At 39.6% G+C, this 13,560-nt stretch overlaps 1 protein-coding gene across 1 annotated transcript in view; it reads right to left on the minus strand.

The window, feature by feature from the left end:
* LOC114640273 (E3 ubiquitin-protein ligase HERC2) overlaps positions 1 to 13,560 on the minus strand; it is a gene marked incomplete at its 3' end in the record, with an annotated part of 76,975 nt that overhangs the window by 4,114 nt on the left and 59,301 nt on the right. The window contains exons 23-30 of the mRNA XM_028789210.1: positions 12,977 to 13,162; positions 7,856 to 8,026; positions 7,224 to 7,327; positions 5,966 to 6,116; positions 3,739 to 3,953; positions 3,385 to 3,517; positions 3,152 to 3,279; positions 2,869 to 3,064 (exon numbers count right to left, since the gene is read on the minus strand). Of these exons, the coding sequence (XP_028645043.1) occupies positions 2,869 to 3,064; positions 3,152 to 3,279; positions 3,385 to 3,517; positions 3,739 to 3,953; positions 5,966 to 6,116; positions 7,224 to 7,327; positions 7,856 to 8,026; positions 12,977 to 13,162 (1,284 nt within the window). The remainder of the gene's footprint in view (positions 1 to 2,868; positions 3,065 to 3,151; positions 3,280 to 3,384; positions 3,518 to 3,738; positions 3,954 to 5,965; positions 6,117 to 7,223; positions 7,328 to 7,855; positions 8,027 to 12,976; positions 13,163 to 13,560) is intronic.

A 13,560-nucleotide genomic window follows, 5' to 3' on the forward strand; every position in this document is an offset into this window, starting at 1 on the left:
GAAGGGAGGAAGGGAGGAAGGGAAGAAGGGAGGAAGGGAGGAAGGGAAGAAGGGAGGAAGGGAGGAAGGGAGGAAGGGAGGAAGGGAGGAAGGAAAAGATGCATAAGCACTAAGCCCCAACTATAGTCTCCTCAAGGCTTCCAGTAGGACTGGGACACCATCCCAGCCACCAAACTTTTAACCTACAATTTGTCCTGCCAGCAAGGTCCACTAGGATAAAAGTGGCACAGTACTTGTGGTAGTGCCACAAGTCCAACTTGAATCCAACAACAGGAGGGGGAAGAAACCCTGACACTGCTTGGATAGCCAGAAACCAGAGGCTGGATAGCCCAGAGACCTAGGATAGAACCAAACTCAACTGTCAAAAACAAAAGTCAATGAAATGATTCTTAATGATACTGTGCTATACTTGTAGACTGGAGTCGAACATAATCATCATCTGAGAGGCTATATCCAGCAAATCGTGGGACCAGACGCAGAGACCCACAGCTAAACATTAGTGAATCCTGCACAAGAAAGGAAAGAAGGATTGTAGGAGCCAGAAGGTGAAAGACACCACAAGAAAATGGCCCACAGAATTATACCCGGGCTCATAGGCACTCTCAGAGAGCCTGTACAGGTCTGACCTACGTCGTCTACATGTATATTATGTTTCTGTAGCTTGGTGTTCTTGAGTGGGGCTGTCTCTGACTTTTTTGCCGGCTTTGACGACATTTTTTTCTCCCACTGGGTTGCCTTGTCCAACCATAATATAAGTGGAAATTATAATTCCTTTTTCTTATTATAATTTGATATACCATGTTTGGTTGATAACCCTATGAGACCTATCCTTTCCTAAAAGAAGAGGAGGAGTGGATCTTGGGGAGAGGAGAGGTAAGAGGATGGACTGGGAAAAAGGGGAGAGGGGAAAACTGTGATCAGAATGTAACATATGAGAGAATAAAAAGAAAGAAAGAAAGAAAGAAAGAAAGAAAGAAAGAAAGAAAGAAAGAAAGAAAGGAAAAAAGAATAGCTTCCCATTAAGAGTGTTTTGGCTGTGTTTGGTAGAATATCCCTATAATACACAACCACAAAGACAGAGTCAGAAAAATAAACTTAAGACCAGCCTAGGCTACATAGTGAAGCCACGTGTCTGAAAGAATGTTTTCATGTACCTGAATCCTAGGGCCATGTGACCAGTTTACTTGGTGTGGTGGTTTCAATATGCTAGCCCATGGGAAATGGCACATTAGGAGATGTGGCCTTGTTAGAATAGGTATGGCCTTGTTAGAGGAAGTATATCACTGTGCTGGTGGGGTTTGAGATCCTATGATTAAGCTCCACCAAAGGCAGAAGAGCCAGTTTTCTCCTGACTGCCATCTAATCAAGAGGTAGAACTCTTGATTCCTTCTCCAGCACTGTGTCTACCTGGACACTGCCATGCTTCCTACCATAATAGACTGAACTTCTGAACCTGTAAGCCAGCCGCAATTAAATGTTGTCCCTTTTAAGAGTTGCCTTGGTTATGGTGTCTCTTCTCAGCAATGGAAACCCTAACTAAGACACCTGGATAGGTGATATTAGATTGTGACTTAAAGAGATCATCTAATTTTGCTCTAGAGCATTGGAATCTGAGTAACAAGTCACACAAGTCCTGCCTGCTTACTGGATCTTACAGTCAACAGAAATGTTAGACACCAAGGTTCAAGAAGTTTTCCTGATAGACATAGCACTGTGAGAACTAAGATGGTCCACACGAGATCCCATAGCAAGGATGCACTGGAAGCTGTGCCTGATTTGCTCTCATCTTCCTCACATATATCCTCACCTTTGTTAATACCCTTTTGTATCCTTTTGCAGTGATAAATCCTAACTGTCAGCATGAGTGCATGTTATCAAGTCTGACAATGCACTGGGGACATGGCTCAATACCAGCATCGTCAGCCATTTCTACAGGTTAATTTCATTAAAAGTGAGTTGGAATACAGAAGGAAAGGAAAGAAATGGAGGGCAAGGAAAGGAAGACAGAAAATAGGGGAAAGAAAAAGGCAAAAGAGAAAGGGATTGGGGAGGAAAAAAGGGAGAAGTTAGTAGGAGGAAGGGTGTAGAAGAGAAGGAAGAAGAAATGGGAGGTGAAGAAGAGGAAATGGATAAGGGGAGAGAAAAAGGAAAGAAGGAAAGAAAGGACTGGAATGGAGTAGAAGAAGAAAGAAAGGGAGGAAACCAGCTTCTAACATCACACAGTAAATCTAGACACACAAAAAGAAGTCAGGGTCTCCAGAGACATGAGATAACTGAGTTTAAGACAAGCCTGAGATCTGGCTATGACCGCACTTTCCACAGTGTCAATTCTTATGGTCAACTGTGGTCCAGAAATACTTGTATCTGTCTTGAGTTTGAGGAAAGAATTACTATATCCAGGTAAGCTCACTATATTCAACAGTAATTATTGTGCTTTATTATTACAGTCATCTCATACTGAGCCCAATTTACTGCACTTGATATCACCTGCACCCACTCAAGGTCCTCAAAACAACAGGTAATACCCAGCACAATATGTAAGATAGAGGGAAACTATTATACTCAGTACTTCAAAACAACAACAAAAGATTTTCTTATAAAAGTAATAATATCAAATCATAAGATGAAATGTTCCAATAATCTCATTACCAGGATAATGTCACGAATTTTTCTTATCAACTTACTAAAATAATCAAGACTGTTGCATTCAATCACAAATATACATAAATACTATGACAATACATGAAAATACCACAGGTATTCTGATACATGCCAGTTATCAAAAACTTCCCTCTGAAATCACAGACTTAGCCAAAGGTTTAGAAAGAATACACTGTAACAATATATTCTAACTTTTTACATTATTACCTCTCTTTTTCCTTCTTTCTCGAATGATCTTCTGAGCTATCCTCCTCCAACGGGGTAATGAGCCTAACAGCTTAAACTTAGACATTATAGAGAGGTCACTACAAACAGCAGGCCTCAATTCATTGAAGAGAAATCTCAAGCGTTCAATGACAGGAGCACACACCTCCTTGTAGGAACGGCCCTGTTCTTGATGAGTCTGCCAAGATAAATAGGGAAATGGATTTAACAGTAAGAATTTGGCAACTGTCTACACAGCACAGAAAAAGAATTAAAATCCAATCACCTTAATGAGTGAGCATTTTGCTTGGTAGACGACTCTACACACATCCACCACAGATTTAGGCAATGTTCTGTGCTTTACTTGCTCAATACCAAGTGTACCTACATGAACTAAAGATAATGCCACGTGACCTGTAAAAGACATTTTGTAAAAGGCAAGGTAAGAATTAATGTATAAAGCATGCCATTTAAAAGGTCTACAATGTAATTAAAACACATAAATACTGAGGTTTGTACCTAAATCTTCATGTTTTAGGAGGCAGCATAACAGAAGACGGCCAACCTCTTCCACGGGATGCTCAGGAGGAAACGTGATTGGTGTGGTCAAGTGGCACTGTCTACAGTACCTTTCAATTTGACACAGAAAGTCCTGTGAGAAGAAGGGTCAGAGGTACCTCAGAGCCATGAGTAAATCTTCACAAACCCTAACATTCCACAGCTTTTACCCAACTTTTTGCAACAGGTGATCTATATCTCACTTTTATGAATGGAGAATCAATTTATCACCTCAAAACTAAATCCCCAAATAACACAAAGTTGTGCTGTGTTGAAGATACAGAATGCTAGCTACGTCAGAAGAACCTAGCTCACCTTCACATTGTAGTCCTGGATGTTATTGTCTGCGATTGCTTGCAGGAATGCCTGAGAATGATCACCCAAGGCCCATCTGTGAGAACACAGTCGGGATTTGCTGATGGGTGTGCCCCCAGGAGAGCTACAGTGGTCCTCATCTTTTTCTTCATTGTAGCTGTAGTGAATTTGGCTGGTCTGCAGACCCCCAGAGAAAATCGATGACTGCAGCCACTCTGGAAAATGTATAAGTATTCATTAAAGAGAAACTGAAGTGACCGCTTCAGAAATACACGCAATAAAATAAAATCCTGAACTGAATATTCAATTTTAAAAAGGAAATTCAGTATCATTTATCTTAAGTTACTAACATACTTATCTTCTCTACACTAGAAGTTTCTGATTGCCCATTACGCCCAAGGATGATGTGATGGTTAGTTTGAACCATCATCTTGACACAAAGTAGAATCACTTGAGAAGAGACTTCCTATAAGACTGTCTAGATCAGATGGACCCTAGAACATTTTTGACAGATGGCCTTCACTGCATCTACTGACCTGGGAAGACCTAGGCTCGTGAGTGACCCCATTCTCAGGATTTGGGTCTTAGACTGAAATTGCAGACAGTGAGTTGTGCAGTAAGCATGAATGTACTTATTTTCTCTATGCTTTCAACTGTGTGAGTGATTAGCTACTTCAAGTTCCTGCCTAGACTTTCCCATAATGATGGACTGTAACCAGCAACTGTAAGCCAATAAGCCTTTTCTTACCCTCAAGGCCAGGTTTTTATCTGACAACAGGAACAGAACTAAAATGCATGGCACTAGAACCCAGTGCAGGCTTCACAAGTCTGTGTGCTCTGGTTTGGAAACAGCTTCAACACGTCCCCAAAGTATTCTTATATAGGGAGCTTAGTCCCCAATATTGTGACACTAAGATGTGATGAGATCTGTAAGATGTGGGCCCAGTGGAAGGACCTCAGGTAGTCACTGTGGCTGTGCCCATGGAAGAAATATAGTGCCTAGTGGATCCAGATTAGTCATAGAGAGAACAATTGCTACAAAAGCCTAAACTTCACTCCTAAATCACACTCAGACTTTCTGTATTACCAGCTAATCTCATTCACCATGCATAATGTAGCCAAATGGGCCTGTAAGTCATGTTACTTGGATTTACTGAGGATTTGTTAAGGTAACACACCATCTGAAGACTCGGATAGTATACTTTCACATGGGTAAGCCACAAATCTCCCCTTACACAACGAAGCACTCAACTCCAGTTGTGAAGGGAAGATAGCAGAGGCATATCAAGTACATGAAGGCAGAAAATCACCACTATACTAAAGGAAGAGGAAATGACAACTGAGCATTCTGAGTTCTAGAATAAGACAAAGATGCTGAGCATGCAGATAAGAAACAGCATGCCTGAAAGATAAGATAAAGACCATCTTCAATCTGAATTGTTCATAAAACTAAAGAAACAAGACAACAAATCCACAATCAAAAAAAAAAAATCTTACTAATGGGAAAGCAAAAGACTGGAAAGAAGAGCTATGTGTACTGTTCCATGTGTGAGATGCAGGATCAGGCAAGTCTGACAGGAATACACCTTTTGTTGTGGCAATTAGGAATATTAATTATAGCTGCTTATGTCTCACTGAAGGAAACCCCACTAGAAAATTACTGGAATGCACATCACTGCAGGTTTTCATTGAGGACTTAATTTATCAATAAATCTAACCTAATCTGGTAATCACTCCAGCAATCAAATTTAGGATGCTTTCAGTGCTCTTACTGGATATCTAGATTTGAAGTACTGGGGAACTTTCACAAATAGCTATATCAATTCTTCTAAAACACAGGCTGAGCTGACCCTAATCACCTTGCTCTATGCAAAAAATAAGCAAGCACCTTTTATCCCCCAAAGACAAGCTTCTGACCTGGCAGTGGGAAGGGCCCCTCCTGCCAGATTGCACAGTGCCTTCTATTCCTCTAACCCTAGTGTCTTCAAGCTCCTACTTTGCTGACTTAGGTAAACTCATCTTCCATTAGTATGACAAGTGTCAGGGAGAATACAAGTAGTACAGTCTAGTTCACAGGCAGCTTAGTAGGCATGGCGGCTATCTTGTCGTCTCCATACATCCACTCTAAAGGTTCCTGCCCTCCTCAGCATGTCCTTCCCACTACACATTTCTGTCTAAAGTATTGCATCTCAAAACTGGTTAATAAAAAATATTGTTTTTTTCTTACTAGCACATTCAACCTCTACAGGAGATAGTGGTGTGCTCATTGCTAAATAGGAAGCATGCAATCCAAGAAGTAGGCCCAGGTTCCTCTCGGTGTCAATCAGAGGTGAAGACAAACTTCCAAGATCTGGTATGGTAACAACTTCTTGGTCAGGCTGGAAAAATTAATTTGTTGGTACAGAAAACAAAATTAATTAAAATTACAACATCAAAAAAGACTAGCAGCTTATGTGCCTAAGATCTACTACCACAATCAGAACAAAAAGGTACTTGTTACTACATCCTGTAATGAGTTTCTGTTAGAGCAATCATTTACATATAAAACACTAGAGAGCAAACAGGAGAAAACGAGTAACAGCTCTGGGGCCGTGAAAGAGAGCCATCATTAAATAACTGAACTAGAATATCCCCTTCAAGAATCCAACAGATATTTCAAAATGGCTGTATGTAATGTTTCAGGAAAGGACAACGAATCACTGAGTGCACAGAAGCAATGAGAAATGACAACAGTAAACATAGCAGCAGTATCATTATAGAATAGTAAGCTGTGGCCACACATGGTCATGAAACCAGTCATTCTGTGTAGGAAAAACAAATCAGGTGTACTACATAAACTTTCCAGTCAAGTCAGACAATGCATGAAGTTCATTCTCCCTTTCATAATAAAACGGCTTAAGCCTCATTTATGGCATTTGCTGACTTTTGCTACCTCTGGATGTCTGGAAGGTCAATTCAAATATATAAACTCCAATATTCATTAACTTACGACAAGGACATATTTCTTTCAAAAAAATTACAGTTCTATCACTTTTTTGTATGACAGCAAGCTTTTCTAAATTTTTATATACCAGGCAGTGATGGCATACACCTTTAATCCCAGCATTCAGGAGGTGGAGACAGGTGGATCTCTTGTGAGTTTGAAGCCAGCCTGCTCTGCAGATCAAATTCTAAGACAGCCAGGGTAACACAAAGAGAAACCCTGTCTCAGGTATGGGGGCAAGATTCTACAAACTGTAAGGCCAAAGTTTAATGTCTTTTTTGAGGAGGAACATTTCTCTATTTCTGGCATGATGTTAACTCTTCAAAACTTGTATATAATAAACCTTAACACATAAAATGCAAATTCATTTAGCAAAAAAACCCTAATCCAACTAAACATTTTATGTCCAACTATTAGTATAACTAGGTAAAAAGTCATACCATAACAGGCACATAAGAAGGGCACCTCCTCTATTTAACACAAAGCAGGCAAACAGCCTCACCTCCAAATACTGGCCAACACAGAAGGCATGCATGGATTCCTGTGTGTCTTCAAACTGCAAAGCTGCTTCCAAAGCTACCACTGGATCTTCCCCTGCAAACTGAGCTAAAACAAAAAGGGAAACAGCAGTATGAGTTCAATGCAATTTGTTTGGACAACAGACAGGAAGTGAGTCTGGGTCGCTGGCACGGAAGAATCTGCCACTCTCTCAGGCTTGCCTGGAGCAACTCAGGAACTTAGAACAAGTTCTACAAAGTACTAGAAAATAAAAATGAATAATGGGAGGCTGGGCATGGTAGTGCCTGCCTTTAATCCCAGCACTTGGGAAGCAAGACACAGACAGATTTCTGAGTGCCAGTTCAGCCTGGTCTACAAGAATTCCAAGACAGCCAGAGCTACACAGAGAAAACTTGTATCTCAAAAAAAAAAAATAAAAATAAAACAAACAACAAGAAGAAAAGCATGATGATGAGAAATTCTTCAGCTTGAGCCTAAACTTGTTGTGAAGACAGAACCAAAGTCCCAGAGTTTTTAAACCTGGGGCTAAATTTAAGAAATTATTCATAAACCAAGGACTCTACTTAAATCACACATACTTAATTTTTAACTATGGAATAGAAAGTGAAGCCTTACCCAGTATACTATTTCCTGTCAATGACTGTGTCTGAAAGTCTTTTATGTCATATACTTTTCCATCAATTACAGTCCAGAAGCCACCATCTTTATTGTGGTTCTCCAAATCAGCTTTGCGTATCAGAGTCACCTCCTCATTGTTTCTACAGTTCTGACCAGTGAAAAATGACTCTAGAGAAAGAGAGACCAAACAGCAGTCATCAGATCAAATGTCCCAACAGTAAAACTTTTAAAACATAGTACAGATGACATGTCCAGTAGGAAAAGACTTTTTGTACTTATTTATGATGTGTGGTGTGCATGTTTGCACATATGTATGTCCACCTGTGTAGGTATATGTATTTATCCATATATACATAGGTGTAAGGAAGCCAGAGGTGGATTATGTTGTCTGTTGTCTTCTTAGACCAAAATCGACCAAATTGATTACTGACTGTGAGTTTGAAGCTAATTGGCTAGTTTAACTAGTCAGATTGCCCAGATGGTTTCCATATCCATCTCCAAGAAGCTGGAATTACACCTACTAGGCTTTTTTTTTTCTTTTCTTTTTGGGTTTGAGACAGGATCTCATATCACTATATAGACTTGGCTGGCCTCAGACTCAGATCGCTGCCTCTCAAGTATGGGGGACTAAAGAAATGAACCTTCACACCTGGCAATCACCAGGCTTTTTAAATATGAACGATGGAGAGCCAAACTTTGTCCTGAAAGGTGCACATGCTTTATCCCCCCAATCATTTCTCAGCTCAGGGAAAGCATTTTTAAGGCACAATGAACAACCAAACAAAATTAAGAAATTGATGAAATTAATATTCATTTTTGTTCATCAGAAAACAGTGTGAGAAGAAAAAAAATCTTCAAGAAATAAAGCCAAAGGTTTATTGGATGCAAAGTATATAATTACTTTAAAAAGAAGAAAAATATGAATGAGACTTGAGTTGGCACTTTGCAAAGAGGATGCTCACCTGGTTAACACACATGAAGAAGTATATTAAACCTGAATAACAATCTGAAAAAAATCTTTATAAAAACTAGGGATATAATTCAGTAGTAAAATTTTTGCCAAGGGTGTGCAAGATCCTGGGTTTCATCCTTAGCACCAAAAACAAAAGGGAGAGAAAAAGGAGCCACAGCAAGATGCAACAGTATATTCACCAAAAGGACAAGTGCCAGGTCCTGATGCAGAAGTACAAAAGTCCTCAAACTGAGCAATGGAGATGAAAGTAAGCACAGTAGCTACAAAAATGTGTCATTTTGCAGTAAGCATCATCTAGAAACCACCACTTCCACCAAGGAACACACAACTGTACAAGCCAAAACTTGCTGTAACCTACACCTGGAATCAGCAAGTAGAATTAATAAATAAAATGGTCAATAATAATATATTACATATAGTAAAAAAAAAAGAAAAAATAGAACTTGATGGTGACGTGAAGCTAAGAGACCTAATGCTGAGGAAAAAGAAGGCAGACCCAAAGATATAACTGTACAATTTTATTTATGTGAGGTCCAAGAACAGAGAAAATTAAAAACTAAACTGTTCAGGAGCCAATTTTTACTTGATAATAAAATGGTAATAAGCATTCATCCTGGAGAGGGAACATTCCCAGATAAGGCCCTGTTTATAACAGCCCTGCCATGTTTCCATGCTTAACCTAGACAGATGTCACACAACTTTCCCTGAGAGGAAACACAGAGCTAGTCTTTGTATTTGTGTGTGTATTGCACACACATAAGTATGTGTAAAACAAAAGTTGTTTTAAAACGGTTTTGAGTAACTGTTGAGTGTTCAGCCCTAAACAGGACATATAACCCCCACTTTTACTCCTCAGGTGGCAGGGGAGATAGAAAAGGGATAAGACAGAATGGGAAGGAGTGCTGTGAAGCTATCTTCTAGACATGCTTGACTGTTATGTCCATGAACTGTCAGAAGTGGCAACTACCTGCACAAGACTGGACCTATCAACAGTACATCATGGGTAGAGAGAGGTTCATAAGGCCCCATCTCTCCCTGGGCAGTTAATACAATTAGCAGCTGCTGGGAGAGAGGGAATCATGTTATTTAATAGTCTAGCCACTTATGGCCTTTGTCTTAAGTAAATAACCCCCTACCAACACTCATGAAAGCAACACTAATTAAATGCAGTGGGCCATGAAAGAAAGGGAAGGGGAGGGGAGGAAAAGGGAGGGAAGTGGGTAAAAGATTAATTGGGGGGTGGAGGAAAGAGTCTGGTGGGATGGGGAATGGAATAAGGCAGGAAAATATAGTGAATATGATCAAAGTATATCATATGAAAAATCCATTCTTAAATATAACATTTATAATAATTCTTCTGAGAATTTCATACGTGTATACAATGTATATTTATCACATTTACCATCTCCCTCCCCACTCCTCCCAGATGCTGGCCCATCTGCTCTACTCCCACTCAGATTCATGGGGTTTTTGTTTTTAATAATATACCCAGTCCAATTTTTGTTACCCATATACTCATAAGTATGGAGACTTCTACTGAAGTCCAGAGGCCACATCCTCAAAGGCAAGTGACACCATTAACTATCCATAGCTCCTCAGTTAGGAGTCAAGCATTAGAAACCCCTTCACAATCCATGTTACAACGTTGAATACCCTCATCTTTCACAGGTCTTGTATAAGCAACCACAGGTGCTGTGAGTTTTGTAGTGCAACAGTTCTGCTGTGTCTAGATGTCTTGTTTCACACTGGTCCTCCCAAACCTCTCTGTTTCTTGACATATGTCTACATCCTCTCCCATAATGGTTCTTGAGCCATAGAGTGGGTAGGAGCTCAGACTGATATCCAATATGTGGCTGTACACTCCACAGACACTTGTACCTTGTGCTCTGTACTTTGACCAGTCACAAGCTTCTTCCTCAACTACCATCCACAATATAAAGAAACTTCTCTGATAAGGTCTGAGAGCTATCCGTAGATTACATGCGTACTGAAAGAGAACTATAGGGAAATTTGATACTGTGTCCATTTAGCAAAGCAATAGTACTAGGTTCACCGTGGTTTCCTAGTAACTCCTCAACCACGGCTCCCTGACCAGACTTAACAGTACCAGAGATGCATTTCCTCCTAAGAAGAAGCCTTAAAGCCAACGAACAACTGTTAGCCCTATATAACATCTCTGCCATTTTTGTACCCAGTAGCTTTATCTTGCCACACTAATTGTTACTGTAGTTTACAGGGTTCATCACTAGGTTAAGAATGTTAATGACTCTATCCCCATCCCAACCCCAAGTCTACATATCTTCAGGTACTATAATGGCTACCCAGCAGGAAGCTTCTTGATCAGTACCAGCTTGAGTCGTCCACATCCTGTGATAAGCGTGTATAGTATCGACAACAACAGGGTCTTACCACCAAACTCTTGTGGGCAACCAAGAGCAACAGCAATAGCCTGTATCATTCTGGAGGGGTCTCTAGGACATCAGTGAACAACAGCTTAAAAAAAGATTTCCCACAAGTGGCATTGGGCTTTTTATTTGTCAACCATTGGATACTAAGAGGAACATTATACATGTATTTTGGAAGCTTATAAAATAATATGTTTCCATATGTTTTTTTTAAACATCCTTAGTGTAACATTACAGGCTCTATGGCTCAGTAAATAAAGGCACTTGCCATATAGGCCAGATACCTAAAGTCAATCCCCAGAACCACATAAATGTGTAAAGAGATAATTAACTCCACCAAATTGTCCTTTGACTTCCACCTTCCTGCTCTAGCATACATGCACCATCACTCAACATACTAACCAATGCATACACAAATAATAATAAAAAGATTTTTAAAAACAACATCAAGAAAAAAGATTTAAGTAAAATTTGGTCAAATTCACGCTCTTAACTCAAATTTAGCAGAGAAAACAAAAAGGGCAGCACTTAATTTCACTCTGAAATACAAATAGAAAAATAGGACTGAAATAACTGCACTTAAAAATAAATTTCCTAAAAATGTAAAAAACTTGATTTGACATCCACGACAATTGTCTTCAGGAGTTCCGTCAGCTCTGGTTTGAGCTTGCAGTGTAATGGTGAGTATGTAAAGGGGAAAAGGAAAAACTTAGCTAGCAAAAGCTTTCAGGAAAACCAATTCAAAACTCTGGCTAATGCTGAGCCCAAGATACCAGAGTCACACACAGCAATGAGTTAGCCTCAGCTTCAAATACTCCACAGCTCAAAACCGGAGAAGTCAAAACTTTGTTTCAACTTGCTACATATTATACTAATGAGGTGTGAACTTTTGATATGTCTTGTAATGATAAATACTAGCCACCATTATCCACTAGTACAGTGTGACCTTGCTCCTGTTGGTTAAATAAAGATGCTGAAAGCCAGTAACTAAGCAGAAGAGACATTGGGGTTGGGGGAGGTCCCCTGGGTTTGGAGTATGAGGAGACTACAAGGAGAGGAGAAGGTGGAAAGAAAAGGAAGCCGCCATAGGGAAAGTGAGTCATAAAAATATGACCATGACGGGTACCCAATTAAAGTTAAGAGCTGCCCAGACGGATCATGACAAATTATAAAATGGGGTTATCAATGGGAAATAGATTCTAATAGCACAGAGAGTAAATATCTGTCCAGCTTTAATGTTGATTAAGGCTTATTACAAATATTAAAGTTGTGTGTCTTTTATCTGGGAAGTGAATAATAAAAGGTGGGATAGAAGCTCCTGACTGAGATTAAATTAAATATTTTCGACAACAGACATGACTACAAAGACAAAGTCAACTGAATACAGAATTCTCTGTTCACCAATGTCAAAACATCATGAATGACTTCAGAAAGTCAGCCCCATCAGGCTACTCTATACCTAATCATCTAATAGTAACTTCTAGAAATACCACTCAGGGAAGGATTTTTGAAAACTTTCTAAATTTCAGAATTTAACTACTAAATGAAAAATCTCTCTTAAATATAACCTAAATCTCTTATTTGGATAATATTCTATTCCCACTCATATGGTCATCAATGAAAATAGCAGTAATTAGACTTCCTTTTTCAAATTCTTTCAATCAGAAAGGAAGGACTGGGCTATAGCAAACAAAAATAACAGTTCCCTCAGTGAAAGCGCTGTAAGTGAAGATAGCATACCCATAATTCCAGGCCAGGCCAACTCTTCATGATCATCCCTCTCCTTTCCTGGTGCTAAGTGGTTGAAACGATCCAGGTGCTCTAAGAGACCGCCAAGCAGAGGTATAGCTCCAGCCTCTTGCATTAGACTAGCATTTTTACTGAGCAGAAGCACTATGGAGACCACTAGCTCTGGAAGGAGGACACCTATGTTTAAAAAAAAAAAGGTCAGTAAGCCTTTTACAGTGTGGACTGGGGCAGCAGGCCCCTAGCATGCTCAATGATACAAAAAATAAAAACAAAAAACACAGAATCAATAACCTTGCTCTATGTTTAAGTTCTATGTCACAGAATAAGGAAGGCTTATGTGTCAGGACATTTCTGTCAGCAGAGTACTGTTTTTTTAAAGAGAGCAGTACAGCTTTAAGACTGAACTCTTAAGGAACATGAATATTTTTCAAAAACACATGGACTTCACAGACCTATTTCACCTGTGTGCGATTTATTCAGAAAAGTACATGTTCGGTAATGTTCTTACCATCTGAAAATAACCCCTACAAAATAATGCTCTCATCTCACAAAATTAGCACAAGATTCTGAAAGCA

This window comes from Grammomys surdaster, unplaced genomic scaffold, assembly GCF_004785775.1.
Source record: "Grammomys surdaster isolate TR1022 unplaced genomic scaffold, NIH_TR_1.0 125801, whole genome shotgun sequence".
In the NCBI taxonomy this organism is placed as follows: Eukaryota; Metazoa; Chordata; class Mammalia; order Rodentia; family Muridae; genus Grammomys; species Grammomys surdaster.